The sequence below is a fragment of the Pempheris klunzingeri genome, chromosome 12 (genome assembly GCF_042242105.1).
Source record: "Pempheris klunzingeri isolate RE-2024b chromosome 12, fPemKlu1.hap1, whole genome shotgun sequence".
Lineage (NCBI taxonomy): Eukaryota > Metazoa > Chordata > Actinopteri > Acropomatiformes > Pempheridae > Pempheris > Pempheris klunzingeri.
This window is the reverse complement of record NC_092023.1, coordinates 7,069,231-7,095,283: the sequence shown is the minus strand read 5'-3', so window position 1 is coordinate 7,095,283 and position 26,053 is coordinate 7,069,231. Positions and strand designations below refer to the sequence as shown.

General features: G+C 42.6%; 2 protein-coding genes across 3 annotated transcripts; both read right to left on the bottom strand.

Annotated features, from left to right (window-relative positions):
- Positions 1-2,118: 2,118 nt before the first annotated feature.
- Positions 2,119-12,735, bottom strand: LOC139210739 (phosphatidylinositol 3,4,5-trisphosphate 3-phosphatase and dual-specificity protein phosphatase PTEN). 2 transcript variants are annotated; one of them, XM_070840873.1, is made up of 10 exons: positions 11,926-12,727; positions 8,036-8,120; positions 7,886-7,930; positions 7,742-7,785; positions 7,313-7,551; positions 6,854-6,995; positions 4,987-5,055; positions 4,281-4,447; positions 3,388-3,663; positions 2,119-3,213 (listed from the first exon to the last, which is right to left on the bottom strand). In XM_070840873.1, exons 1-10 carry the CDS (start codon positions 12,002-12,004, stop codon positions 3,028-3,030), a joined length of 1,332 nt encoding a protein of 443 aa, XP_070696974.1. In that variant the 5' UTR covers positions 12,005-12,727; the 3' UTR covers positions 2,119-3,027. The 2 variants fall into 2 exon arrangements, with proteins under 2 accessions (XP_070696974.1, XP_070696976.1); XM_070840875.1 differs by lacking the exon at positions 4,987-5,055 and having other exon boundaries at positions 11,926-12,735.
- Positions 12,736-14,886: 2,151 nt separating this feature from the next.
- LOC139211025 (bifunctional 3'-phosphoadenosine 5'-phosphosulfate synthase 2-like) lies at positions 14,887-25,820 on the bottom strand. The gene is made up of 12 exons (XM_070841264.1): positions 25,442-25,820; positions 22,908-23,022; positions 22,567-22,802; positions 22,302-22,440; positions 21,981-22,099; positions 20,570-20,683; positions 19,333-19,444; positions 18,366-18,571; positions 17,986-18,121; positions 16,608-16,876; positions 16,252-16,481; positions 14,887-16,137 (listed from the first exon to the last, which is right to left on the bottom strand). Exons 1-12 carry the CDS (start codon positions 25,466-25,468, stop codon positions 15,996-15,998), a joined length of 1,845 nt encoding a protein of 614 aa, XP_070697365.1. The 5' UTR covers positions 25,469-25,820; the 3' UTR covers positions 14,887-15,995.
- Positions 25,821-26,053: the final 233 nt, after the last annotated feature.

Genomic DNA, 26,053 nt, shown 5'->3' with positions numbered 1-26,053 from the left:
ATCCGACAGAGGAGGGTGAAATTAGCGTGAATGGTGCTACACAGCTAATAAGCTACATGTAGCTTCGTCCGTGTTGGGACTCTGCGGCCGTCTGTCCCGTCAAGAGTCCACACGGCGAAACTTGGTCGCTTTATCTATTAGTCAACTGTGCAAATTCACTGGGGAAAACTTGAACAAGTTGAACTTAATGTGGAAAATCTCCTGCACAAGCAAATCCACTAATCGAAACCCATTGTAATGAATGTTGTATCTCATAACTTGAGTGACTTCAGATTGAAGCGTGATTATTCATATTTTTCATCGTTTCTCTTCTTCTGTTCTTTTTTCTTTTTCCTGTCAGGAATGTGCTGTCAAACTGGACTAACATCAGGCTTAGATTTAGAAAAGTGGACCAACAGATTGTAAATGGAAGACAAATATAATCTCATATCGTATTGCCATTTCTTCTCATGTCATCATATATCTTTTTTTAGTAATACGTGTAATAAGTAATAAGTGTAATATATGAGCCACATAATTCAGATTCAAATATAAAAAGCGAATCTCCTGTATCCCCATTTTTGTCTCATCTCTAGAGAGGTGTTGGAGCAGAAAACTCAAACAAACGAACATATTTTTGAGGGGCCGGAGCTCAAGACATACAAATGAAGCTGTATTTTGATTAGATTAATATTTCAGATGCTGCCTCTGCTGCTGTGTCTGTGATGAGGAGGGCAATCAAAAGCAAAGATGTGGACTCTCGAACTCCACTGAAGTCGGCTATCTTCGCTCTCTTCAGTCTGGCCTGCCTGTGGAGAGCTGAGGCATCTCTCCCGCTCTCAACCCAGCACAGCACATTCATTATTAATCTACCAGAGTCTCTCCCTCCTTCTCCGCTCAGCCAATTACAGCGGGGCCCCTGCGACTGCTGCCCGTCTCATTTGACGCTGCACTGGCTGGCTTTGATGTCTCTATCAACACGAAAGAGCCGAGGACCAAGTCTTAATAGAGCAGAGGGGGATTATGTGACTGCCTGCCTCTGGGGGTGGAACTTTTTTTTTTTTTTTTTAAATATATATGTTTAATTCATACTTTATTTTATTATCAGGAGACTTTGGGCCTTGCTTTAGCCAGGGTCTTGCCACTCTCTGCTCCGCTATCAAAGTGACATGGTCGTTAATCCTGTTACTCTTTCATTCGGGGAGTCACACAAGCCTGCAAGCGGAGCAGGCTCGTCTACCCGGGGCCTCGCGCTCCTCCCTCCTGGGCTGGTAGCCTTTCCTTCCTCTGCTCGGTTCACGAGGAGAACGCCTCGATTAACCAGCAGCAACCACCTCGCATGCAACACCGATGGTTCGGTATGAGGCCATGCCGCTTTTGGCTCACAAACGTTAATGTTTTTATCGGAGTTCAGAGGTCTGTTTGCTTTGAAATCAATTCAGGAAATGGAAATGTGCTGTTACTTGGCAGAAATATCAAAACAAATATCCATCTGATCTGTCCCAGAGCCTTAAGTGAATGTGTGTAAACTTAAATCACCAGTTTGAGTGAAATCAAACTGTTTCTGTGTGCGTTTGCATGACAATCAACAGATTTATAGGTTTTTCCTCATTGATAGAATGTCACTGCAATTGATGCTCAGCTCCCTGGTTGAGTCATTTGTCTGAAGTGGGCTCTTCGCCCCGAGTTGAACTTTTAATAATAATCCTTCCATCACTTCCCTACCTCAGGTCCCACCCGCTATTTGCAGCGCTGACCTTTAAAGCAGGAAGTTACTGTTAACACAGCTCCGGCAGCTGCGACGACAGCAACCTGCTTTACAGCATTTTTCTCAGCAAGTGCAGCGCTAGAGCACATTTTCCTCCCCGACTCGCTGCACATGCTCCACCTCAAACGTGCTCAAGTTTAGAGAACGGCGGCTGGGTGTTGAAGACCGCGCTGGGCTCGCCGTTTGATAACAACTGCACGTTACAAAAATTAATTTTCAATCCGCATGATTTTCATTAACTGCCAACAGCGAAGGGAGAACGTTACATAAACCTGTGATGTAATTTTCTGAGCATGACTCAAAGCACCGGGGAACCCCACGCAGAAGACACATCTCAGAGCTGGTTTCTTTAAGAAAAGACAACATTGCATACATTTATTAGGGATGGACGCCAATTCCAATACATGCAAATCACCATAGTCCTTTAAATGTAGTGTTGACATTATTGCAAACACTTGTCTCCCTGCTGTTTTGTGTATTATATTTTTATTATCTTAGGATAAAAAAAACATTAACAATTACATGGGATGCCTTGTTCTGCATAATTTAACGTATACACAGTGGGAACAGGAATGGCAATGCTTTAGACATCATCACAGCCTCTTCATAACCCCGCCCACCCCAAACCCACTGCCCGCATGCAGTTTGCACTGCACAAAGACCAAAAGTCACGTGAGACAGCCTGCAAAGAGCACAAGAAGCATTCACAGTAAAGGAGGATAGGAAGGAGGATAGGATGGAGGGGAGGGAGAGTAAAAGATGAGAGGAGAAGGGAGGAGGAGGAGGAGAAGAGAGGGAGTGAAACAAAGTGACTGCAGCACTGGCCTTGGTTTAGACAGGAGAAGGAGCAGCATAGTCCTAGTATATCATTCTAACTTCTCCCACACTTCAACTCCCGTCTCCTGATTGTGGTACTCTTTCCATTGTCTTTGACACAAAAAAGTTTGTTTATATATGCAATTATATATGTATATACATATACGTATGTATATATATATATATATAAATACATTTTTATAGCTACAGCACCTTTTCCCATGGGGCAACAGTGTCAATACCTCGCACATGGTACATGGCCGTGCCAAAGAAAAAAAGAAAAATAAAAAAAACAATATATTGGTCAGGATATTTATCTTTTTTTCCCTAAAATTGGCATTTGACATGATGATATTCTATTGCCGTCTGGGGGAGGGAAGGGACAAAGGTTCTTCTTTTGAGTTTATATTCAAGTTTTCTCCTTTTTTTCTGGTGTATAATTTCTTTTCCTGTTTAAAAAGAGTTCACACTTTTGTGATTTGCGTGTGCTGCTCTTCATCAAAAGGTTCATTTTCTGGATCAGAGTCAGTGGTGTCAGAGTATCGATAATGGTCTGGCTCATTGTCGCTAACGTCCGGGGTGACGGATGTCGAAGTGCTTGCCTCAGAATTCGAAGGCTCTTCCACGGTTTTCGTAAAATACAACTTCACCTGGAATCGCAAATTGAAACTAACTTCAGTCTGTGCAGGAAAAATAATCAGAAATCAAGTCTAAATAAGACAGAAGGACCGACTGGTTTGGCAGCAAAGCAATTAGCTCATTCAATAACAGGCTTAGAGATAATCAATGCTTTTATCCAGCTAATAACCAAATTGAGTCCTTACCTTGAAGTTTGGCGAGAAGTAGCGGTTAGCTTTGTCTTTGTTGGCCTTGTCCAAGTCGTTCTTAGTGAGCGTCAGGATGAGGTAGTCCCTGTCCCTGTCGCTGTCCCTGCCGCTTTCCCTGCAGCTGTCCCTGCACTCGGCGCTCTGCGGCTGGACCGATGCCGTTACCACCTGCTGGCTGTCTGCATTGTTTACCGCCCCGTTCTCCATCTTGTCCCCACTCTCTTCTGGTCCAGGGATGAAGAAGGTGTTCACCCAGAAGTGAAACATTTTGTCCTGGAGGGCAGAGGTGATGAGAGAGGAGATGGAGTGAGAAATCAGGCAAAATAGATGAAATCCAAGGGAACGTTTGGTTACATTTGCACAGCGCTTATTGTCAAGAAATTTCAATTAAAAAACGAAACCAACATGTTAAATCCGTCTCTCAAACTTTCCTTCCTCAGCCCCGACGTTATACGTTTCTACTGAAGATGTAAATCTTTAAAAACTGTGTAGGTTTTAGCAAACTGTACTCAAACAGGAGTACATTCATTTCCTGGGGACTTTCCGTAGTGGATTAATACACATTTGTTGCATTAGTATTTTGTGGGAATGTGGGATCAACACAATATAGTGAAGGAACTTGTCAACCCGTGCGACAGTGATGAGTTTTTAAACTGTTTTTGGAGAAAACAAAAAGGAATCTATGGCACAGAGGAATATAATCAGGCTTTGGTAAAAAAGAAATTTTTGGTTTTGGTTTTTTGTTGGCAATAAATCATAACAGAATATACATGCTGCAAGCCTCAGTCTTTATTAAAAAAGGCATAATTGAGGCACCAGCTACATGACAAAACGCTTAGTCAAATGACTTCTGATTGTTCTTTGACCTCTTAAAGAGCAACACAACCAACCTTCTTCATCATCTTATTCTGTTTATGGAAGAACTCCACTTTGATGTCTCCACAAACTGGCAGCGGCTGGGGGAATTCGAAAAACATGTGCTTGTCCTCGCGCCGCGTGTGAGCGGGGTTCGACGTGTGAATCTTCACTTTCAGCTGGTACACCACAAACTGGGGGTCTGCGAGGAGTGTCGACGTTGCACAAGGGGGGAGGCAAATGTTGTGACATTTGCGAGGGTGAGGAGGGAGACAGAGAGCACAAGAACAGTGAGTGACGAAGAGGAGCAGGGAGTGAATCAAGAGAGAAAGACAGGATACCAGTGTTATTACATGAGTTTACCAGAGTAAGCACAGCAACACCCCCCCTCACAACTGAATAAGACTAAAAAAACAATACATTCTATTAAAAATTAAGGAGAAGAAAGGTAAAGTAACACACCACAAAATATAACACCCAAAGAGACCCAGAACCAGAGACACAGGACCCTATTCTGATAGACAGTCACAGTTTGGTCGCAGCATGTTGCCTATAGAATATGTTTAACCCTTCTCCACCCTTCTTCCTGTCCGGGTGGAGCTGGAGATGACATCATATGCCTGTAAACTAGTCCTATCCTGCTAGGCAACATGTCTACCTCAGACTGCTCTTGCCTGGTGGATCTCTGGGGCCATATAAAAGCAAATGAGTGAAATAATAATGGATGAAAGGCTCATTTACCCCAATGCCAATTCCCTTTCTTGAAGCCCTGAGGGGTCGGCTCGCTCCTGTTTTTAACGGTACTGTCCCCTTAGAGAGAAAGAAGGAGATTATCACAAACAGGACCAAGCTGGCCGGTCAGGGGCTTGACAGCACAAGTGGGCACAAACACAAGAACTCTACACAAATATTCTACAAAGCTTTTCTTAAAAACAACACACAGTATGTGGATTTCAAGTGGAGGTGTGTGCATCTTAAACATTTGACATGGGACCTGCCTGGTGTGTTGCGAGATACACAAAGGGGAAGGAGGAAAGGGGAAACTTGAGTTTGCTGACGATAACACGACCACAAAACATCAGAAAATGCGTTGGTGAATTTAACAAACAGAAATTATCAACCCAGCTTATCCTCTTTATATAGCTGAGGTGAGCTACAACTGGGCTGATGTGCGTGTGTGCATGTATTGAGATGTCAAAATCAGAATAGGGCCTCTTTTTTTTTTTATGGAAGAGTTAGGAGGAAAGAGAAGGATCAATAGTCATGGCTGTCCAGCACAGTCGGGTGTTAGGGTGAAAAAGCTGCAGAAATGGAGGAGGAAAGGGTGCTTTTTCCTGACAGACAGTTAAAAATGGACAAATTCGGATACAAGAAAAGCACAGGTACAAGAAAAGCATCACATTATGTGACTCAGACAGAAAAACAGGATTAGTATTTTTTCCTCCTATAATAGAGAACTATGAAACCACTAAGAAATGTTTTCTATATGCATTAAAATACACAGCAATGAGAAAATGTGGACAACAGAGAGAGATTTCTGGTGTTGAAAGGTAAAAAAAAGCATCACTGTATGTTTAGAATTGTACCCAAGGTCTCACAAATGTCTCCGTGGGGATGATTTAAGTTGCATTTTACGTTTACGAGGATGTGGAAAGCTAAATCAGTACTGATGTCTATAAAGCTTTGGTTACAGGACACTTTTTAAATCAAGCATATTCTGAGCGCGGCTGCTTTGTGTCTGTGTCACTCTGCTGCCGAACACGGGGGACAACAAGCGCCACTGTTTGCATACACACCATTTTACAACAAAGTCATATCACTCAAGCTCCGAGCAAACATGCAGTGATATGTAAATACTCATGACTGAAACTTACTACAGTGACTTAACACTTGAGATATATTTAATTCCTTTACCGACTTTCAGCAACTTCCTGATCATGCGTCTAAGTAAAGCACATAAAAACTCGCGTCTCTGTGGCTTCTACTGTCCAATGTGAGCGCACAGTTTACTGCCCTAGTGCAGGGCTTTAAGTGCTCCACTTTGTTTAAATAGTGCATATTGTTATCCATCTGCATACTGTGCACAGAAAAGTACAGCACAGCTGAAAGCTGACTCCTATTAAAGGCAATCCTTCTGAGGAACCTAAAAAAAATTCAAAAGATGATGGCTCAAATACCTGAGACAGTAAAACTCTTTAACGGCAATCAGCATCTGTTTTCATTTGCTGTTTTCAGTGATAAAATTACATTTAAAAAAAATTCGTATTTGACAAACGGAGGGGAATCTGATTCAACGAGCGGGCAGAGAACAAGTATGTCTTCTTCTAAGCATCAACAAGAGGACTGAATCAATTAAAAGACTTTGTTAGGGGAAAAAAAAGGTTTAAAGTACTGCAGCAAATTCAGCCACACTTGATTCGGTTTTAAAATCTCGACACAGGACGACTCAACTCTACCACAGATGACCCTCTCTGTTGCATGGTGCTAAACTGTAGCGTGGGTGAGCCCTACAGAGCACAACACATCCAAGGCTCTCGTTCCGTTTGAACAGCGGTGTGCGTGCCTACGCCCTAGCTGGGTGTTCAAGTTGAACATGAGCGTGACTCACTGCAGGTGCCCCCGCTGAACATAGGGAGAGTCTCGAACACCATTTTGTGGAAGAGGAGCGCCACCGGCTTGTACTCTAGCTGGTTCTTCAGTAGGTAGCTGTAGTAGTAGACGTAGCGGCGCTGGCTCGGGATCGTTACTCCCTGCAACAACAGAAACAATGTTTAGAGAGCAGGAATGTACAAAAGTGTGTGAGTGTTTGTGACAAGTAATTTAGTGGACAATTGAAAGAGTTTTTTCTGCTTTTTGCTCAATATCTGTAGATTTTCAACAAGCAATATCAATGTGTCACCTTAGGCTCTGTGCAAATACAACTGGACAAAACCATTAATCAAGGAAATAAGCTGCGGAGTAATCGATACCGAAAATCATCATTAGTTGCAGCCCTGTTTGCAACAATTGATCTGAAGTGATTAAGGGCTGCCGTGTTGAGACATCTGGTCTCCCATTCATAACTCACCTTCTTGTCCCTTGTCCTGACTTCACCGTAAAAGTCAAGCGCTTCTTGGGCCTCCAGGAATTTGCCGCGATGGAGGAGATAGGCGCAGATCATGACTCCAGTGCGGCCCTTCCCGGCCTTACAGTGGATGGCCGCCACGTGATTGTCATCCTCGCTGAGCCACTGGTCCAGGTCTTCACAAAACGGCTTAATTAGCTCCAGCTGAGGAGGGTTGTGGTCTTCGAAGGGGTACTGTGCAACTGATGCGTGACGGGATGCAGGCAAACGCCAAGTTGTAACCAGAAAGGAGGAAAAAAAAAAAAAGTGGACAGAAACACAGCAGACAGATCAGAGGAGTCCAGTCAGGGAGAAAGGCAGATTTTATCCACCTCTGTGTGTCTTTTTTTTATTTATAGGGAAAGCAGCTATAGAACATGTAAAGCAGCCTACCTCTGCAGTTAAATTTGGCAGCATCGTAGTGTCTTTCTGCACAGCTGAAATGGGAAGAACAAAATCCAGTTAGCGAACACACAGAGGAAGTTATCAAATAAACAAAGAACTTTTTCAGGTGCGAACAATATGTGGAACACTTACAGGTTGTAGATTTTGTAATGGTTTTTATGCTTTGAATCCAAAAACCTGTTTGAAGGAGAGAACATAACCAGATAGAGAATATATTTATTAGATCTTTTCCATTTCCCTTTTCTTTGATCCCATGGCAGAAGAGGAGGCAGCGCAACTCACCGTACTACATCGTCTATATTGTTTCTGTACACGCCTTCGAGTCTCTCTGCTGGAAAGCCCATAGCAATGATGTTCGGGTAGATATCTGTTCAGGCAGGAGTCAAGGAAACGTGCATTGTGCATGCCTGCGGACAGTGCAGCAGGTTTAGGTATGCTTACAAGAGCTATGTAGCAAGACTAATTTTTACTTTCTGTGAGAATCTGCCATCAGAGCACAATTACAAGAGTGCAGAGATGATCAGCAGAGCTCATTGTCAATGTGAGGGTGTCATTGTAGTTACAAATGGATGGGAGCACTGAGGAGGGGCGCTGATCAGTGTGTGTGTGTGTGTGTGTGTTGTGACAGATGGCCTTGACAGTGAGAAGCAAGGAGAGAGGACGAGAGTAAGAGTGCTCCTGCACGAGCCAGACCCACATGTGGGTGCACGAGGAGAGTCTCCGCTCCCTGGCCTGCATTTATTTTTAGAGTCCAAAGTTAAATTGGGATGATCGCAAATGTTCGGCTTATCTCTCTTTCGAGCTCAGCCGGACCAATTTGAATATCTACCAGATCGAACGCTGGCGACATGAAGACACAGAGGTGGAGAGACACATTTCAAACAGGAGATCCTTTGTGTTGAAGCCTGCAGGCTGCACATGCTGCAGAAGGTAGCCATGTTTCTCTGACAGTCAAACACAAGTGGAAAGTAAAACTTGACGAACCACACACAAACACTCACCGCATTCAAGTACAAGTTTAACTTCTGGTTGCACCGCCTTTTTTTTTTGTGCCACACCTGGCTCCCTTTACAGTTGCCTTGCATCATCTAACGGGGAACCGTATTTCGACACAGAGTAGTGATGGAAAATGTCATGACCAATTACACGGTGCCATACATACAATCTTAAAGGCACACATCAGTGTCATGTTGCAGTGAAAAGAATAATTGAGCTGGCATGCATGTCTTTGGGACTCGGCTGCAACGCCTACCTGTAACTGAAGTCTCCTTGTCGCTATAAGCTGTGGGATTTCACACTTTAACCACTGACTAAAGGGCAACCTTTTCTTACACTTCCTGTGCCACGGTGTCAAAAATAGAAAAGCTGAATAATTCTAATTGGATGTGTCCGTTTCATTTTGAGCAGACCTTATATTTCTAGAGTCAAATCACTTTTTAACTGGTCAGAAAAATTTGACACACGCATCTGACAACTGATGCGAAAGCGCATCGGGCTCTGCACAGTCCACAATGTGTGCACACACATAAGTACCAGCACATGCAAAACCACACACCCTATCAACGGTACACACAGTTCAATCTGTAGACCTGCTAACATAGAAAAATGAAGCGGTAGACAGACACAAAGATTTGTGCAATTTCAAACATAAAGCTTGAGAAAAACAAACAATGGCAATCTTCAATAAACTCAGAGGAACTTAATAGGTGCCCTTATGCAGCAAAGGTTTGCTCAATACAGGCCTTGGTGCCTGAATTCAACATGCTCAACAGCAAATCTATGGTGTTATTTGCATACTGCCATGCTACTTCACTGCAGCTCACGACAGAGTAGCCCATTTGTACATATAGTACCATAATAATAACCACCTCGAAGGCCTAATTAGGAGCCAAATTCAGGTTTCTATGCTATTTGGCGGCCTACTCCAACCCTTGGACCTAATGGCAAAGAGATCCCAGTCAGACTATTATAAGTGTTTTTAAAAAGCACCAGAGCTCCCAGGAGAGCCTCAGCCCAGGGCATGGGGGGCTTGGTCTCTGCAGCTGGGAGGAAATGCACATACGGGACCCCCGACGGAAGCTCCAAGTAGGAGAAAAAAAAAGAAAAGGAAAAAAAAAAAAGAAAATCTGCCGTTTCAGGCACGCCTTTTCTTTAAAGGCAGCCCTGCCTCAGCATACGCCAAATCCACAACTGAGAGCAAGAAAGAGGGGGGAAAGGGAGAGTGGGAACCGGCAAGCGCTGAGTGAGGAGGGGGTGGGGAGGACAGGAAAGGAGGAGAGCAGAGGAAAGGGGGCAAGCAGAGGGAGGGAGAATTAGAGTGGGAGTAGTAAAGAAAAAGAGCAAAGGAGAGGTGGTGGGTTGAGAGGGTAAGAGAGGGAGAGAGCACTCAGACAGCAGCACTGATACAAGATCACTGGCAACTCTATTTTAAGGGCAATTCCCAGAACTGTGATACTGCATTACATAACTGCAGAGAGCCCATATTGTTTTTAGACACTATGCCAAAAATGATAAAAGGGATGGTTCAAAAAGGACCCACATCTGAACAAGAGACTTCAAGCCAAAGAAAGATGCCACTTTGGAGTGGTGTGCCCCTCTCACACCTGCACAAAGCTTTAGAGGCAAATCAGAGCCCTGCCACCGAGAGACACGACACAAGCTTTACCACACTGTAAAACCAGGTGAGAAATATCTGATCAAACATTATGGTGCACACGTTTCAGCATCTGCAGTCACACATTCATCCCAGCTGACAGTTCTGCCTCAATTCAGCTCAATGTGTCATCTAAAGAGGCTGCATTGAATTAACGTAACCCGAGTTCAGCTTTACATTTCTTTTAGAAAAGAAAACGCGCTACTCAGCAATGTTAAAGTTAATAATACCGATAATAACCAGAGAAAATAATGTCCACAAATACCGAGGCCTGTTTAATTTTTTACATGCTGTATAGAACCGACTAGGGATGCAACATACAATAATTTCCATTATCAATACCCACTACTTTTCTTGGTTAGTGGATTAGTCATTTGGAGAATAAAGCGTCAAAAGATACTAAAGAAATTCCACAATTCCCCTCAGCAATAGATGACAACAGTCCAAAACACAAAGATATTCAATTTGCTCTAATAGGAGACCAAGAAAACCAGCAAATCCTCACATTTGACATGTCGGAAGCTGTGAATTGTTGCATGCAAATTACATAATAATAATCATTTAGCCAAACTGCTGGGGATTTATCAGGCGATTCACTCAATCGATCACTTGTTTCAGCTCTGAAGTACACAAATATCAAACTGTGGACTCAAAAGGTGTAAAGGCAGGTGCACATCCACCTCAACCCCAATGAGCACGGTCACACATTAGATTTTGCATTTAGGCGGCCATGGTCGACCACATCAGTTGCTAATCTCGAGTATCACCAGCCAAATGAGGAAAAGCACCAGCGATACTGCACTAGGGAACCAGGTCAACTATTATCTATGGTAACACACAAGAGATGGGTCCTGCAGAGAGGCCTGAAATAGCAATTCTTACATCTGGAAATGATGCTAATATAACTTTCCAAAGATTTACTGAAACCAATCAATGAATACTCACCCAAGTGAGGACACAGGCGGGGTGAGGAAAGGTGAGTGAGAGCTTACATCTGGTCTCTTTGGGGCTATTTAGCACAAAAACCAGAAAGCAAACTGAAGCACAAATCAAAAGCTGCATTTATCATATCCTGATGTGTAAACGTGTATTAAGAGATTAATTCTAGACACAAATATCTGCCTCAAGATGACTGAGAAAAAAACAAAACAAAAAAAGACTTAATGCCACCAACAATTTCACAACCTCAAGCTATAAGTCCACCGCTGGGTGACTGGTGTGCAAGTTCAATCTCGTTATTTTAAACACACACACACACACACACACACTCAGGCCTGGATGAGCGGGTTTTTTCAGCTGTAATATGCCTGTGACATTTATGCGTGCTGGTTTGACAGACCCACCATCTTTCAAACATGCTGGGTGACAGCAAAGCTGCGCTGTCTGACCCACTAGCCAGACAGCTAAGTAGCAGGGAAGCTAACAACCTCACGTTACTCCACTTTTACCTCTAAATGCAACTACAACACGTACAATTCAACATTCATGTCCCGGGTGCTGTGAAAATAAGGAAGGATACACGTTAAGTCCAGGTCGAAGCCGTCCTCTTGATATCTCCTTTTGTTCCGGCTGACCATTTCTTTTATAATCGCAGCCATTGTGGCAGGTGACAGGAGTCTATACGGGGTAAATGGTGAAAACAGGTCTTTCTAGTATGGGTCGTGTTTGTCGCAGTCAGTGGGTCTGCTCTCTGGATTTTGGAGGTCCTCGCAGAGACGTGCTAGCCAGCAGAGCTAGCGGTGGCCGTCGGTAGGATTAGAAAGGCTTCCTCTGGATCATAAAGACGGGCCTCGCTCTGCTCCTCCGTGCAGGCCCGACTTTCCCAATCCTGCAATTCGTCTTGCAAACACCCCCGTATAAAATACATGCAGTTGTCCTCGGAAAAACCTCCAGACGCCAGACACGGTCCAAGCCGATGGCTCAATCGCAGCCGCCGCGATCGACAGCGAGAGGACCGAGAACTCACCGGTTCCCGAAACCCGTATCCAGTCACTCAGACGTAGCTAGCTCGCTAGCTAACCAGCTAGCTAGCCGTGCTAACGCTACCTCCTTTTTCGATCCAAAAGCCTCCTAACGATTCAACATTGTCATCGACTGATTGCCAAGAACACATCTGAACAAAAGTGACAGGCTCCACCTTAGCTGTATATCGACTATACAAAGCTCAGAGGTGTGCACAGATTGGTTTGACAGCAGCTCCGTCCCGGGGAATCATCTTCTTTTCTCGCTCCTCTCGCTCCTGCTGGACTCTCAGGCTCCCATCATGGCCTCCACCGAAGGAAAAAAAGAAGGTAGAGCAGGCTGGGATTTTAGAACTAATATCCCGCCGCCTCCACGATATAGTCCCGCTGTTTCGTTAAAACCGACCGACGCTGTTTCGACCAATATCGTCTCAGTAATTTATATCAGACGCGGATGGGCGTCTCCTCGCATGTGTGGTTGTTTTAAGCCCCTAAAAGCGCTCCAATCGAGTTATTTGGTGCTCCTGGCGGAAGGATAAAGTGAGTCCGCATGCGACGCTCCCTTCTGTCAAAGTGATCACGTGTGGCTGTAATTAGGGAAGTTTCCAACATAATGTCACTTTTCGCGGTTTAAACTGTCATTTCTGCCTCCAGCAAGTTTATCAATATCAGTCCATAAGAGCTTTATCTTTATAATGTTTGCGATATAAGATTAATATGCTTCGTGGCGCCTTTTCTGCCTTCTTTATACAATCTGCTCTTATCAGTACTAAAGTATTACAACGGTGTTAATTGCATGAGCCATAGACGGCTGTGTTAATGTTTAGATTGTTTAACTGATGCACACTAGCAGTGCAACAAAACAACACACTGTGCACAGTAAATTAAAAGATAAAATTCAAAAAGATATATTCATATCCTCAATGTGCACAATGTTTTAAATTATATAATAATAATACTAATGATGTAAAGAAGAGGAAAAAGAAGAATATTATCTTTAAAACACACAATCTGAACTAAGCTGCTGGTTGGGTTTTTACAGGGTTTATATTAGAGCTGAAATCTGATACAGAGAGAGTTAACTGACAAGAATTTTGATTATTGATTAGTTGTTTCATTTTCTTTTCCCCTTTTAAGTGCCTTAAATCCACTGCGTCAAACTGTAAATGTCTATCGATTTTCTTCTCTTAAGATAGTGCATTGAACACCTTTGCTTTTGGAAAGTTGGAGAAATTGAGCAATGTAATGATGTCACCTTAGACTATTTCCCTGCTTTCTGTCTTTAAAGATTAATCCACTCAGTGATTAATTGGGAAAACTAATTGGCAGATTAATCGATAACAACAATAATTGTTATTTGCAGCTCAGATGCATTTCCACGCCACATCAGAGCCCGTTATTGTTACAGCCAAACATAATACATAATAAGAGAGGCTTCACAAACATGATGTTCACATCCATAATGTGAAATAACTGAGGAAACAATGAACTGCACATGAACATCAGCCTCCATGTGGAACCAAGGAGACCCTGCTCAACCCTTAAGCAAGCAACATGACAACTGTGCAAACCATTCCAGATAAAATCTGATAACTAATTGAAATCTTCATATTTAAATAAGCAGCTTTCATCCCAGTGCTGAATACCTGAGTGGAGATCTGACTTGTGTGCTCCTTTATGTAGTACATCACATTTAGGGCTGTTAAAATAGGGTTAGCCTGTATTCAGGAGTATAGTATAGGAGAGATCTACGCCAGCAGCCGCACTGGTCATTTCTCAGTGGCATGACATGTCGGATGTTCAGTAGTTGGAGATTTTATATAAGCACTGAGGGTGCAGTTCAGCAGATTTAAATGGGGTTACCTGGAACATCGCAGATTAAATGATCTGATCCCATGTGAGGCTAATTAGGAATCTGCTTCTTACAGGCGAGACTGCTTCTCCTCATAGGAGAACACTTATCTCATAGCAATGTAAGCCCTCACAGCTTAATGACTGGCAAAATTAATCAGTCCTTCAAGTTCACTCAACCATCTCTTAAGTGTAATTTGAAAGCGTCTCAGGATCTCCTTAATCTGTTATAAAAGATCTAGCTGGCAAAGCCAATCCAGAGCCAAACCCAGAGCAAACAAACGTGCTCAAGATACCAGGCCTTTTTAAAGAGCTGTGCGTGGACATGCACGGGATCGTCTCTGGGTCCAGTGAAGCTGTCACCATGAGGGCAGTCATAAAGCCTCCTGTCAGAGAAACCCTTTGTGCTCTTTTATATGCTTTTACAGTAGCTGCTCGCTCCCTTGTTCTTGTGTTTCACTGCACCGTTTCTAGCCACCAGATGGCAGCATTGCACTTTTGGCTCGGCAGCCCCAGAACACAGCTTCAACCTTTAATCTTCAGCTGATAAGCATGCACCTTGTACAGGCACAGTTGGCGTCAGGTAAGTTGCACAACCAGTGTAACACAGATTAAATCATGACAGAGATATCACTAAAAAGAAAGCATTCAAATCTATTACATTAATGGGCATCGTATTGTTTTTAATCCACGTGATATCTCAGTATCACCAAAAGTTCATAATAACAAATAAGCTCATTTATTACTGCATTTGACAAACCTGCAGGTCTTTATTACATGAATGCACATCTCCATTTTATAAAATCACACTGATCTCAGAGACATTTCGGACAAACGCCGGTGAGAAATTCAAACAATTTCTGTTTTTAGAATGTTGACATCTGAGAGAAAAGCACTTTCACATTATTTTTTAAAAAAGTCTGTTTTTTTTCTGTATTTCACAATAATATGAAACATTAACATGATGAATTAATCAACATCCATTCATGTAAAACAAACAGGCACTTTGGGAAGTGATAAAACTGCAAGTGACTTTCATTCATGCCGTACAAGTAGCTCGACAGACACTGACATAATGCCATAAAAAGAGAAATTATAGGTTTCTTTTTCTTTATACCTCCTTCAGATTTTACATGCAAATATCAAAAAATGATTTCCGGGAATGTGCTCCTAAACTTAAAAAGTAAAAATAAGAAAGAATCTCAAGTTACGTTTAATTTATTAAAATACATAGTTTAAGTTAATATATAAACATACCGTGGATTTAAAAATTACACAGTTTATAGGAATGTAAAAAAGTCTAACTGTTTATAACAAGTCATTTTCATTTGGTCAAGACTTGAAAACCCACCCCTGACTCCTTATTCATGACAAATCTACATTCATCACTCTATGTGTGTTTTTTTTAAAGAGAAAACCAGAATCAGCTTCTACAGTCTTTTAAATCACCTCTGGAAACTTTTTTTAAAAAAGCCTTTTATTAATTCTAGCTCATAACTTTATTTTCCAACATGTCTCATCTGTTTTATTACTACCGTTGTTGTTTTTCATCTGTATTGTTGCAGATTTATTTTGTATTATTCTAATTGTCTGATTTTATTTGCTTCAGTTCCTTGTTCAAACATCTAAAGGACTTTGTAACTTGGTTTTGAAAAGTGCTGTATAAATAAATGTTTATTATTAGTATTATTATTTTTATGATTATTATGATTATCTAAAATACCGCCTTTATGGAGCGACTGCATCCTTCCATAGTCTGCTTTTGACGCCGTGTTGATTACTTGTCCTTCTGGAGAGAGGTGTAGTACTCGACCAACACCTTCCAGGCCTTGGGGGCCATGAAACCATCAGGAGGGTTCTCTCCGCTCCGAGCCATGTTCCTCATCTTGGTTCCAGAGATGAACTCAAACTCAGCGTGTCTAAGAGAGAGAGGAATGAGGTTTGGAGAGAGTTATTGGAAGTGAGTTAGTAGTCAGGTTCTCAGCTCACCAAAGTGTTTACGTAAAAATGTTCACAGATCTTCCTTCTCTCACCGCTCGCTGTCGTAGAAGTCCATGGCCTTCTTAGTCCTGTTGTAGGCAGCTACCCTGAAGGGGATGATCTCCACAGAAGTGAGGCCTGGGGCCATGGTGAGGACCTTGCCTCCATGGGTGGGGTCATACAGGTCCTGTTTAGTCTCTGGGTGAGGCATGCCTGCTGGGTCCCGGCCAACAATGTAGAAGTTCGCCCCAGCAATCATTCTGGCTCTGCAGTGCCACTGAACCTGACAGTGGAAGAATTACAGGTAAATGTTCAGTCACATATCTACACATCATGGGTAAATGGTTGAACAGGCGAGAGCTAGACTGGTGTAACATCTGACTAAACAATAACCCAACAGTATTCTCACCTCTGTGGGTCCAGCGTACATCATAGGTGAGGGGAAGATGGCGACGATGGTGCGGGCAGGGTCCAGGATGCCCTCGTCCAACACAGCAGCATGCTGCTTCATCCGCCAGTCCAGAGGCACGTCGTCATCTTTGGTCCAGCCTCCGAGTGGGTGCAGCAGGAGGACTGGATTCTTGTAGCCGCGCTCCAGCAGACGCCGCTTGGTGTCCTGCATCAGCAGGGCGTGACCATTGTGGACCGGGTTACGCAGCTGGAACGCGAATACAGCGTCTATAGAGGACAACATGGAGGAGCACAAAATAAAGTTCACAAAATCACATCATTCATAGTAATAGTAGTACTACTACAGTATAATAGCAGCAGCACTACAGTATAATGGCAGTAGTAGTACAGTATAATGGCAGTAGTACAACAGTATAATAGTAACAGAACTACAGTGTAATAGCAGTAGTACTACAGTACAATAGCAGTAGTACTACAGTACAATAGCAGTAGTAGTACTACATTATATGTGAAAAATATTGTGCGTTTTAATATCTGTCACAGCAAACATGCTTATAATGTCTGTCAAACAGACTCAACTCAAACAGATTTTCTTTCTTAAATGTGGCATCAAAACTGATTGTAATGTGTTTTAAAGGGTTCTATATTTTCTTTATTGTCAACAAATCCCATGAAAACAGCAAAACCAGCCAGACAAACTGTTACGCTGCGTGCCATCAGTACCATGAAAATGAACACTGTTGTTTATTCCCATTTATCACACATATACTGTCTAAAGTGCTCACTAGAATACCAAATCTGTAGCAATAGTAAGTAATATTTGCTCAAAAGCACGCAGTCCAGCTGTTTTTTGAAATCATTTAGCATGGGAGAGCCACAGAGAGGCTGAGTACTGAGAGATTGTTGGTTTTGGTCTTTTCACGAGGCTTATTAACAATAATAAAACACAGAATATTACCAGTGCACATCACAACATGCTCGCACCAGTAACAAAACCCAGGATGGGACCACAGGGCAGCAAAGAAGACTAAAAAACAGAAATGATCCAAATATGCTTACTGTGCTGTGGTGTCGATAAATACACAGCACAATTTTGAACGCAGCATTCACATCAAAGTGAGTGACAGTAAAAACAGGTGATCACATTTCATTGGCGATTGCTTTTCAGGACGGTTTGACTCCACTGAACACAGAAACACCACCATGCAGCTTTAAATTTACCATTTTATTTTTTCATCTGGTCCTTTGTCAAGTTCTTCTGAAACACAAATAGAGCTGCGATGGACAATGTATTTATTGAACGACGTTAATCAACAGTATCACATGTGGACCTCTAAATGTCATTGTAGTTTTGTGAGTAATTCAGAGTTTCTAACCTGCTTTCATGTCTTTGAACTTCTGCTTGAGCTGCTGTGGAGTGAGGCGGTACTGGTCAAGCCCATCGTTCCATTTGATTTGCTCCAGCACCTCCAGGTCACCACCTACCAGCCAATCACCTCCCTCCATGACCATCTGCACAAGGCAATAAACAGAAAAACTCAAATGTGTACCTGTAACTGTACAGTAGTAATATTCAGGTAAAATCAATATTCTTCTGGTGTTTGTTTGCCACAAAATCATAAAGTTCAGTACTGATAGAGTGTAAGTACACAATGATGCAGGTACCAGAGGGTTTTACTGTCTGCAGTGCAATCATGTGGTAGAAGGTGAAATTATAACTGTGTGTGTTAAAGACATTCAATGAATGTCTGACTACCTTAATGTAAGGGTGCTGTGGACAAGTGGTGCCCCACTGTCTGGCACAGCGTTCCTCCTTGCGGTTTCCGTAGAACTCTGGGTTCCTGAGAATGGCCACACGGGAACCGTGGTACTCGAGCACTACAGCCGCACAGCCGTCCAGCTCCTGCTTAGTCTCAGTGCTAACAGGCAGGACGATGGGAATAGACAAGTTGATGGGCCCATCTGAAACAGAGGAGTTTGTGGTGATCGAACCAAAGCAAATATTACTTCAGAAATAACAATAAAACAAATACAATGTAGGATGTTTGGGGATCAGTACTTAGAACAGTGATTCCCACACAGAGGTACTTCTACTTGTGAAGAGCTGCAATTTATTAGATAAATCTTCTTCTGTTCTGTTGTGTTTCTGTTTAAAGCACATCTTCCTACTTTAGGAACACGGACAGTTTGTGATTTGGAACCACTAGAAGTCTTTAATGACGTCGTCTGTCATGTGCTCACATATGGGATGGACCGTTTAACGTATGACATGAAAAATTAAAAAAAAATCATTCATAGTTTTGCATAAAAGACTGCATTGAAAAATACATCCTCAGGTTTCTTTTATAAATGCATAAGTGAAGCAATGGGGTGGAACCACATTAATTATATTGATTCTTATATCTGTGTATTTCCTCTCAGGATTCTTTTTAAATATCTTTTGTTTCTTTTTTGCTTTACTGCTGAGAAAGCCACTCAGTGCTCTAATTAGCGCCTCTTGTTTCTATGTTTGGGTGGGTTGGGACTGTGTAGTTCTGTTTGGAAATAAGATATATCTATTTTCTGTTGTCCATTACTGCTGTTATATTTCAAAATAAAAGCCTCAAGTCATTAAGAAAAGAGTCTTTTATGCTTCCATCAATTTCAAACACATTTCTTAAACCAATTTTACCATCCTGGCAGGCTGGAGGACAAGTTAATAAGATGGCGTGGCTGTCTCTTACCATCCAGCAGGTTTCCAAAGTGTAAGACCTGCAGGAACTCTCTCTCTCTCATGAAGCCCTTCAGAGGGCTGGCCCAGCCCTCCGCCAAAACCTGCACCCACTGTAGATCCAACTGCGGACAAAGAATAATGATTCATGGCAGAAAAATGATACTCCAGACATTTACACAACATTTAATTTACATCTTTGCCCTGGAAAAGCATTAGATTTAACTACACTGATGGTACTCTGTGTATTAAAAATGTTGTTACACCAATCAACAAGCCTGTCATTACACGCTGAAAGAAAGAATCAATGAATTGAGGAACTAAATGGTTGGAAAGCAAGCTCAGTCAATCATTTGCTTTCTTTAAAACTCAAATATTGGTTTCCACCTTTTAGCCTCTCTTCCATTAGTGAAAGACCTTCAGTATCCAACCATAGAAAAGCCTCATTGTGCTCTGTTTGAATCAATCAATCAAATCTGTTAAATCAGATAAAATCACAGTGAAATGCCCTCCCTCCAGTTCCTTAAATTTAAGTTAAAATTAAAAATAAATTACTTTGTTTAAAAGGAGTTTAAACAGAGCAGGAATAGTAATAAATATATGTCTGTGATTGGGCGGGTGGGGGAGGGAGGATGGTCTTAGACGGTGACCTCATTTATGAGGCTGTGGGGAGCGGCTCGCCCAGAGTCACTCAGTGCTGATTTGATGTATCCAGCACCTTCTTCCCGACCGCAGCAGGGAGAAAAGGCCACTATCTGGGCGGCTGGGATCGTTAATGATTCCCCTTGCCTTATCCTTGCATCGCCTGGTGTAAGATGCTGAAATATTTATGATAACTGTATTAACTTTCTAAATCATAACAAGACGTTCTGAGATAACAAGAATAATAAACTGAAGATGAAGGTGTTATTATGTTTCCTACATTAACTGGCTTAATAATTATTACTGGTTTATATTCTTTTTAAAGCAGAACCCCCCCCATATTTTGGTAGAACTCCTCATTCACCTCTGGGGAATTTATCTGAACAGTGATTTGATAAGACAAGTGTTTCAGTGCACACCGCTGTATGCCTGGTAGGCTTTTATGTCTTTATTAGTATCCAGGGATGTCAGAGCAGACCATTAGCACGCTGCCTCCCAACAGTGGGGAGTGTTTATGAGCTGATCATGAGAAGCTCTGCCAAGCCGAGACCACCTTGTCCATTTGCTGTGTGATAAAAAGACGCCTATGTAGCGGAGCAGTGGGTTACCTTGGTGATGCTGATGGTGGGAAGCGTGTTTGCGTCAGCAACAGCAAGATTCAGCTTGTTCTCCGGAACAAAGAGTTCATTCACCTCCTCCATGATCGCGCTTGGTACAATATTCTATATGCAAGGAGAAAAAGGGAATATTCACATTATACTTGTATGAGGTTGGTAATGTAGGGCTGCAACTCATGATTATTTTCATTATCGATTCATCTGATAATTAATTTCTCAATTAGTCTATTATTTGTGAAAATACACACATGAAAATAACTTGTTTTGTCCAAACAACAGTTCTGAACCCAAAGATATATAACATTTTGGCTTTATTTTAAGATAAGAAAATCGTTGTTGTTAGTTTGCACAGAATCCATAAAGTGGAGTGAAAACTTAAAAATACAGAACTACAGAAATGAAGTTAAACACTTAGCGTGTTCTGAAGCAGCTTTATGTTTATGTCTAGTAATAATCACTAATGAAAGACTCCAGCAGCTATCTGCTTGCTCACTTCTCCAGTGAGCAGGGTCTGTGGTAATCTAACGTGACTCGCACTGACACATCTTGCCCTGTGGGCAGTTATTAAACAGTGACTTATGTGAGTGAGAGGGCAAAAGAAAAAAGCAAATCTATTGTGCCTCAGTGACATGGCAATAAAAAGTAAATAAAAATGTGTTTACACATTTACTTTATCAGCAACTGTTCCTTCAGCAAAGCTTGAGCCTTGGCAGCAGATGCAATCTCACACTGTAATGTGAACCTTGTGTCTGCATCTGTGGCCAAATCTGTTATTCCTTTGAATTTTTACAGATGATCTTTGGGTGAAAATGACACTGAGTAGAGATTTTGGTTGCTCTTTGAGTTCATGTGAAGTGAGAAGCCTTTCCTATAAGTTCCTCTGAGGTATTCAACCGCAAAATCATTTTAATATCACTGGTATCTATAGACCTATAACAACCTTTTATCTATGCATTTATTTGTACTTGTATTTATTATAATGTCCTTTATATTGCATAGTTTTCTTGTATATGCTATAGTGTGTATTCATTTATGTGCTTTTGTCCATTTTTCTTAATCGCTGAATCCTGGCTACCTCTGGCTTGTTGCTACAAACCCCTCCCGTCCCATGTGAAAGTCTTCACAGCTGGACTGGGAAGTCCAGAACAGACAAAGAACATTATCATCTTTCTAAGAAATTTGTTTGGCTTTAGGGAGCCAGTTAGCAAAGCACATTCCTGACTTTACAGACAGCGCTTTGTGAAATCAGCTGCTTGTGTAAATAGGGATATATTACTCTGTTTACTGGAAGACTACTAGGTATTAGCATTTGACATGTGTGATGGAGGATTAAGGCATGCACAGCACGATGGTTGATTCTGCTGAACATATCAGCCAAAAAATATCTGTCTGTTGAACCCACCTGGTCCCTGAGCAGCTCTAACACTTGGTTGAGGCACTCATTCACCGTGAGCTCTCCAGTTTTCAGTACAAGATCTGGAACCTCAGGGCGCTCATAATCTGAGTCAATCCCAGTGAAACCTGGTTGCAAACATAAAACCATAACAAGTAATTGAGAGTGCGTCAGCAATGATATTCTGTTTTCCCCAAAATAAGATGCAGGACATTCTCAAAAGGAAGTGAACTCTGTCGTAGAAAGGGCTTGGTAATATTTACATAACCCACAATGGGAGTTACAAAACGATGGGAGAAAGTTATCTGTGGTGAAAATGGAGGCACAGACCTTTGATCTCTCCAGCGCGAGCCTTCTTGTAAAGTCCCTTTACATCCCTGCTCTCACACACCTCAAGAGGCGCGTGGACGAATACCTCGAAAAATGGTAGTCCGGCACTGGCATGGATCTTCCTCGCCTCTTCACGATCCTGTGGAAGAAAGTCGTCCATTTGCCAAACCATATGTACCACCAGACGTGTAGTATCATCAGATAATGGGATAATAAGCTAATTTAATGGACAGATATGTGATTAAAACCGTAAATGTTTCCTGACCTTGGTGAAAGGAGAAATGAAGCTGGTAATGCAAACCAGCCCAGCGTCTGCAAACAGTTTGGCCACCTCAGCAACACGACGGATGTTCTCCTCACGGTCTTCGGCAGAGAAGCCCAGATTCTTGTTCAGGCCGTGGCGAATGTTGTCTCCGTCCAGAGAGTAGCAAGGGATAGCATGGGACACGAGGTACTCTTCCAGGGCAAAACTGATGGTGGTCTTCCCGGCACCAGACAAACCTAGTGGGAAAATGAGATAAGACATACAAGCGTGATGGTGAGTTGAATGAGGTACTGCCTTTAAAATAATCCAGCCAGAGATCATCTAAGACTACAAAGATTTACCTGTGAGCCAGATGGTGCAGCCTCTGAAGCCTCCCCTGGTGCCCACTACCTGCCCTCTCTTGCTCCGGCTGACATGGTGGGCCTGGTACACCACATTGGTCGACCTGTTGAGATCCTGAAATAGAGGAGCGCACTGAGACAGGGGGAATCTAACGTGGTTCTGGGGAATTACTTAGGATGCAGATACCTTGATGTAGAGATACGCAAACAGCACTTGAGCGGCTGCAATAAGCCCTCTTACTGTGCTACATCTAAATGTATTCAGCTCATGTTAACACAGGCTGTTTTACGTTAGTCTTTCAAGTCTGGTAACATCTGTAGGCAAACCTGCCGATAGCGATGACTGGGGGAAAATACGGACACGCACTGCACTCAGAATAAGTTTACATAGTGATTATGACTCAGTAGGGCAGAGCATGGCTGGTTTTACATGACCAGGGTGACTATGTGGACCAAACTGGGGATAAATGGGGCTGTATTGACTTCTACAGGGGAGGGGTATGAGGGGGAGGGATGGAAGGAGGGAGAGGACTGGCTGGACAATGTGTCCAGTGTGCTGCCTGCAGCCCAGCGATGATGTGGCAATGCTCATGCCCACACGTTCGCCCTCTGCACCCACTCTCCCTTCTTCCCCACATCCACCCCATGGCTTCACTTTTTGCATACTCACCCCTCCCTCCTCCTCCTCCTCCTCTCAATCACTATCCCCTTTGCCGATAACATGCTTGAATTCTGGGTGTTCCACTGCAAACACCAATAACCCCGATACATCACACATGAAGGTGTGTGCGTGAAGACAGCAGCATAAAGTCAGACTTTATGTTGCTGAAATAGCAACTAAATAGATTGCTAAATAGCAAATTGCACCAAAAATGGCTCATGAACAAGTTGAAAAGTTTGACAAAATCCTCCACTAATGACACATAGCGTCCACTTTGTGCTTGTACACACCCATATGATGTGAGCGAGTCGCAGACAAACAGCACTATTCTTCCAAACATACGAGACACCTTCTCCTGCGCCATCGGACTGCCAACACACTCCTCCTTATCCTCCCTTCCTTCCTTTCAGCAGTCAAGGGAACAGACTGTATTTCTTTCCTTTATTAAAAAAAAAACATTGCCACCATTACTTATTTTATTTGTAACATTTTATTTTTTTTAAAATCTCTTGTGTAACCGTATGTAACTCTCTTCCTATCGCTCCCGGTTTAGTACATCCTGTTTCTTTGGATATCGAAAACCATCAATCAAAAAGATAATGAAGACATTTCTCCACTGAGGGAATATGTGCAACAATGGAAATAGTTTGTCAAAGTTCTCATTAAATCACAGGTGATTTTAGGGTGATTATCTTCATTATCAATTTGTCTAATATTTTCTCAATTAATCCTTTTGTCTAAAATATGTCAGAAAATTTTGTGAAAACTGTCCACGTTCACTAATCTTAACACGTTCAGTCTAATCAGCAGTCAAAACTCAGAAGATATTCAGTTTACAATTATATAGAAAAATAAAAAGCAGCAAAAAACTGCAACATAAGACGGAAAGTGACTTTAATAGTTCAGCTCTATCTGCATTTATATGGTACAGTCAGTCAGTCGTATCTGCAAAATTCTGCTTTATGGGACAAAATACACCTGAACAGTTTTGTGCATTGAGACACCGTATGAGTTTACAATTTCTAGTGTTTCCTCTGACTTCACACTATTGTCATTTTGAAGCTCATTACTGCACACACAGCTGCCATTTGTTGGCCCTAAAATGTGGGATATCCTTAAAACCCATCAAAAGACACATTGTTTTTAGTCTTTATCCTCATATTTGCTCTCATGAAGACATCCATGACCACTCTGATGCTTCAATTTGTGTTTTATGTTACACGTGCAATGCCGCTTGTGTTAAAATTCATCAAGATATTCCATGCATTTTTTTTTTTTTAATTCTCTCACACCCTCTTTCATTCTATATCTGTGAAATCAGTGTGTGGAGGTGCTGTGTTTTGTCTTGACCCTGACATAATGTCCTCCAAAAATGAGCAGCATTCCTGTGCAGCATCAGCCTGCCGTTTCACTGGCTTCTTTCTCCTCTCTCATGTGATGAATGGGCCAAGTTGACACGGATATGTTACTACAACAACCGGCCCATTCAGAGCCAAAGCTGTGACCATCACACCTGGTGGTGGGTTACAGTAGAGGGGCTCACAAGCCAAAGAGCTGCTGCAGAAAATAAGCTCCTAAAGCAACAATCAGGGGTTACTACCAACACTTGTATCTACTTTTCTCTGCCTTTTCTCTGCGATCCCATCAAATGTCAGCGTTAAGAGTCTCGCCAACACAGCAGATAGTAAATATTATTACTGTGTATTAACTGAACTTCTTGTATTTCACACATATTTGGGAGGAGTGTTAACATATTGGGCGCTGGCGGCTCACACACACACACTTTTGCAGCACTTCTTAACAAACATTTAAGGCTAATGACAGCTTGAAAATGAGTTGCTTCTCCCTCCCCGTTATCTCTACAGCTACTTACCGTGCGAAGCTTCTTCAATCCGGACATTTCGCAGGAGAGTAACGCCGCCGTCGGACTGCTGAACACCGGGCTGGGACACACGGAGGCCTGGGTGAGGGGGGAGTCTGCCGCTCGCTCGGGTTGTAACCACCAAACTTTTTGGCTGCGGTGATCGGAGGAGACGAGGGGGTTTTAAAAGGGACTTCCAAGACACGTAGCATTGCGCTGGCCCAGCCTCCAGCCCTCCTCCTCCTCCGACGTCCAGAAATCTGCATAAATTGCAGCAAACCAGCCAATACTCGGGCTGAACGACACGACGGGGCCGAGCACCGGGACCGGCAGAACTGGGCCGGAGGCTCGGCACTCTGTTCCCCGAACGTTGCGGTGAAACTGCGGTGTATGTAACCACACCAGTGCTCTCTACAGTTTAGTATCGCGTTTATGGCTCGTATTATTGCTGCTACAAGAAACGCCTGACTGGCACGACAGCCAAAATAGGTTAAAGTTACCGGACTGAACCGTGAAAATGTCCCCGTCCAGCACCGAGTCAGCGCCGCCGTTAGCTAACGGTTAGCGGTTAGGCTAGCTTAACTCCACCGGAGTAAAATGGCAGAAAGTTTAGCTTAAAAGTTT

Excerpts from the sequence above, each read along its gene's own strand:
- LOC139210739 (XM_070840873.1), bottom strand. The coding sequence starts at position 12,004 with ATGGCTGCGATTATAAAAGAAATGGTCAGCCGGAACAAAAGGAGATAT. Across the intron at positions 8,121-11,925 it reads CTTCGACCTGGACTTAACGT|ATATCTACCCGAACATCATT; the intron begins GTATCCTTCCTT and ends CTGCCTGAACAG. Across the intron at positions 3,214-3,387 it reads ACTTCTCGCCAAACTTCAAG|GTGAAGTTGTATTTTACGAA; the intron begins GTAAGGACTCAA and ends TTGCGATTCCAG.
- LOC139211025 (XM_070841264.1), bottom strand. The coding sequence starts at position 25,468 with ATGTCCGGATTGAAGAAGCTTCGCACG. Across the intron at positions 20,684-21,980 it reads TAGAGCTGCTCAGGGACCAG|AATATTGTACCAAGCGCGAT; the intron begins GTGGGTTCAACA and ends CCTTGCATATAG. Across the intron at positions 18,122-18,365 it reads CACAGCACCCTTACATTAAG|ATGGTCATGGAGGGAGGTGA; the intron begins GTAGTCAGACAT and ends TGCCTTGTGCAG.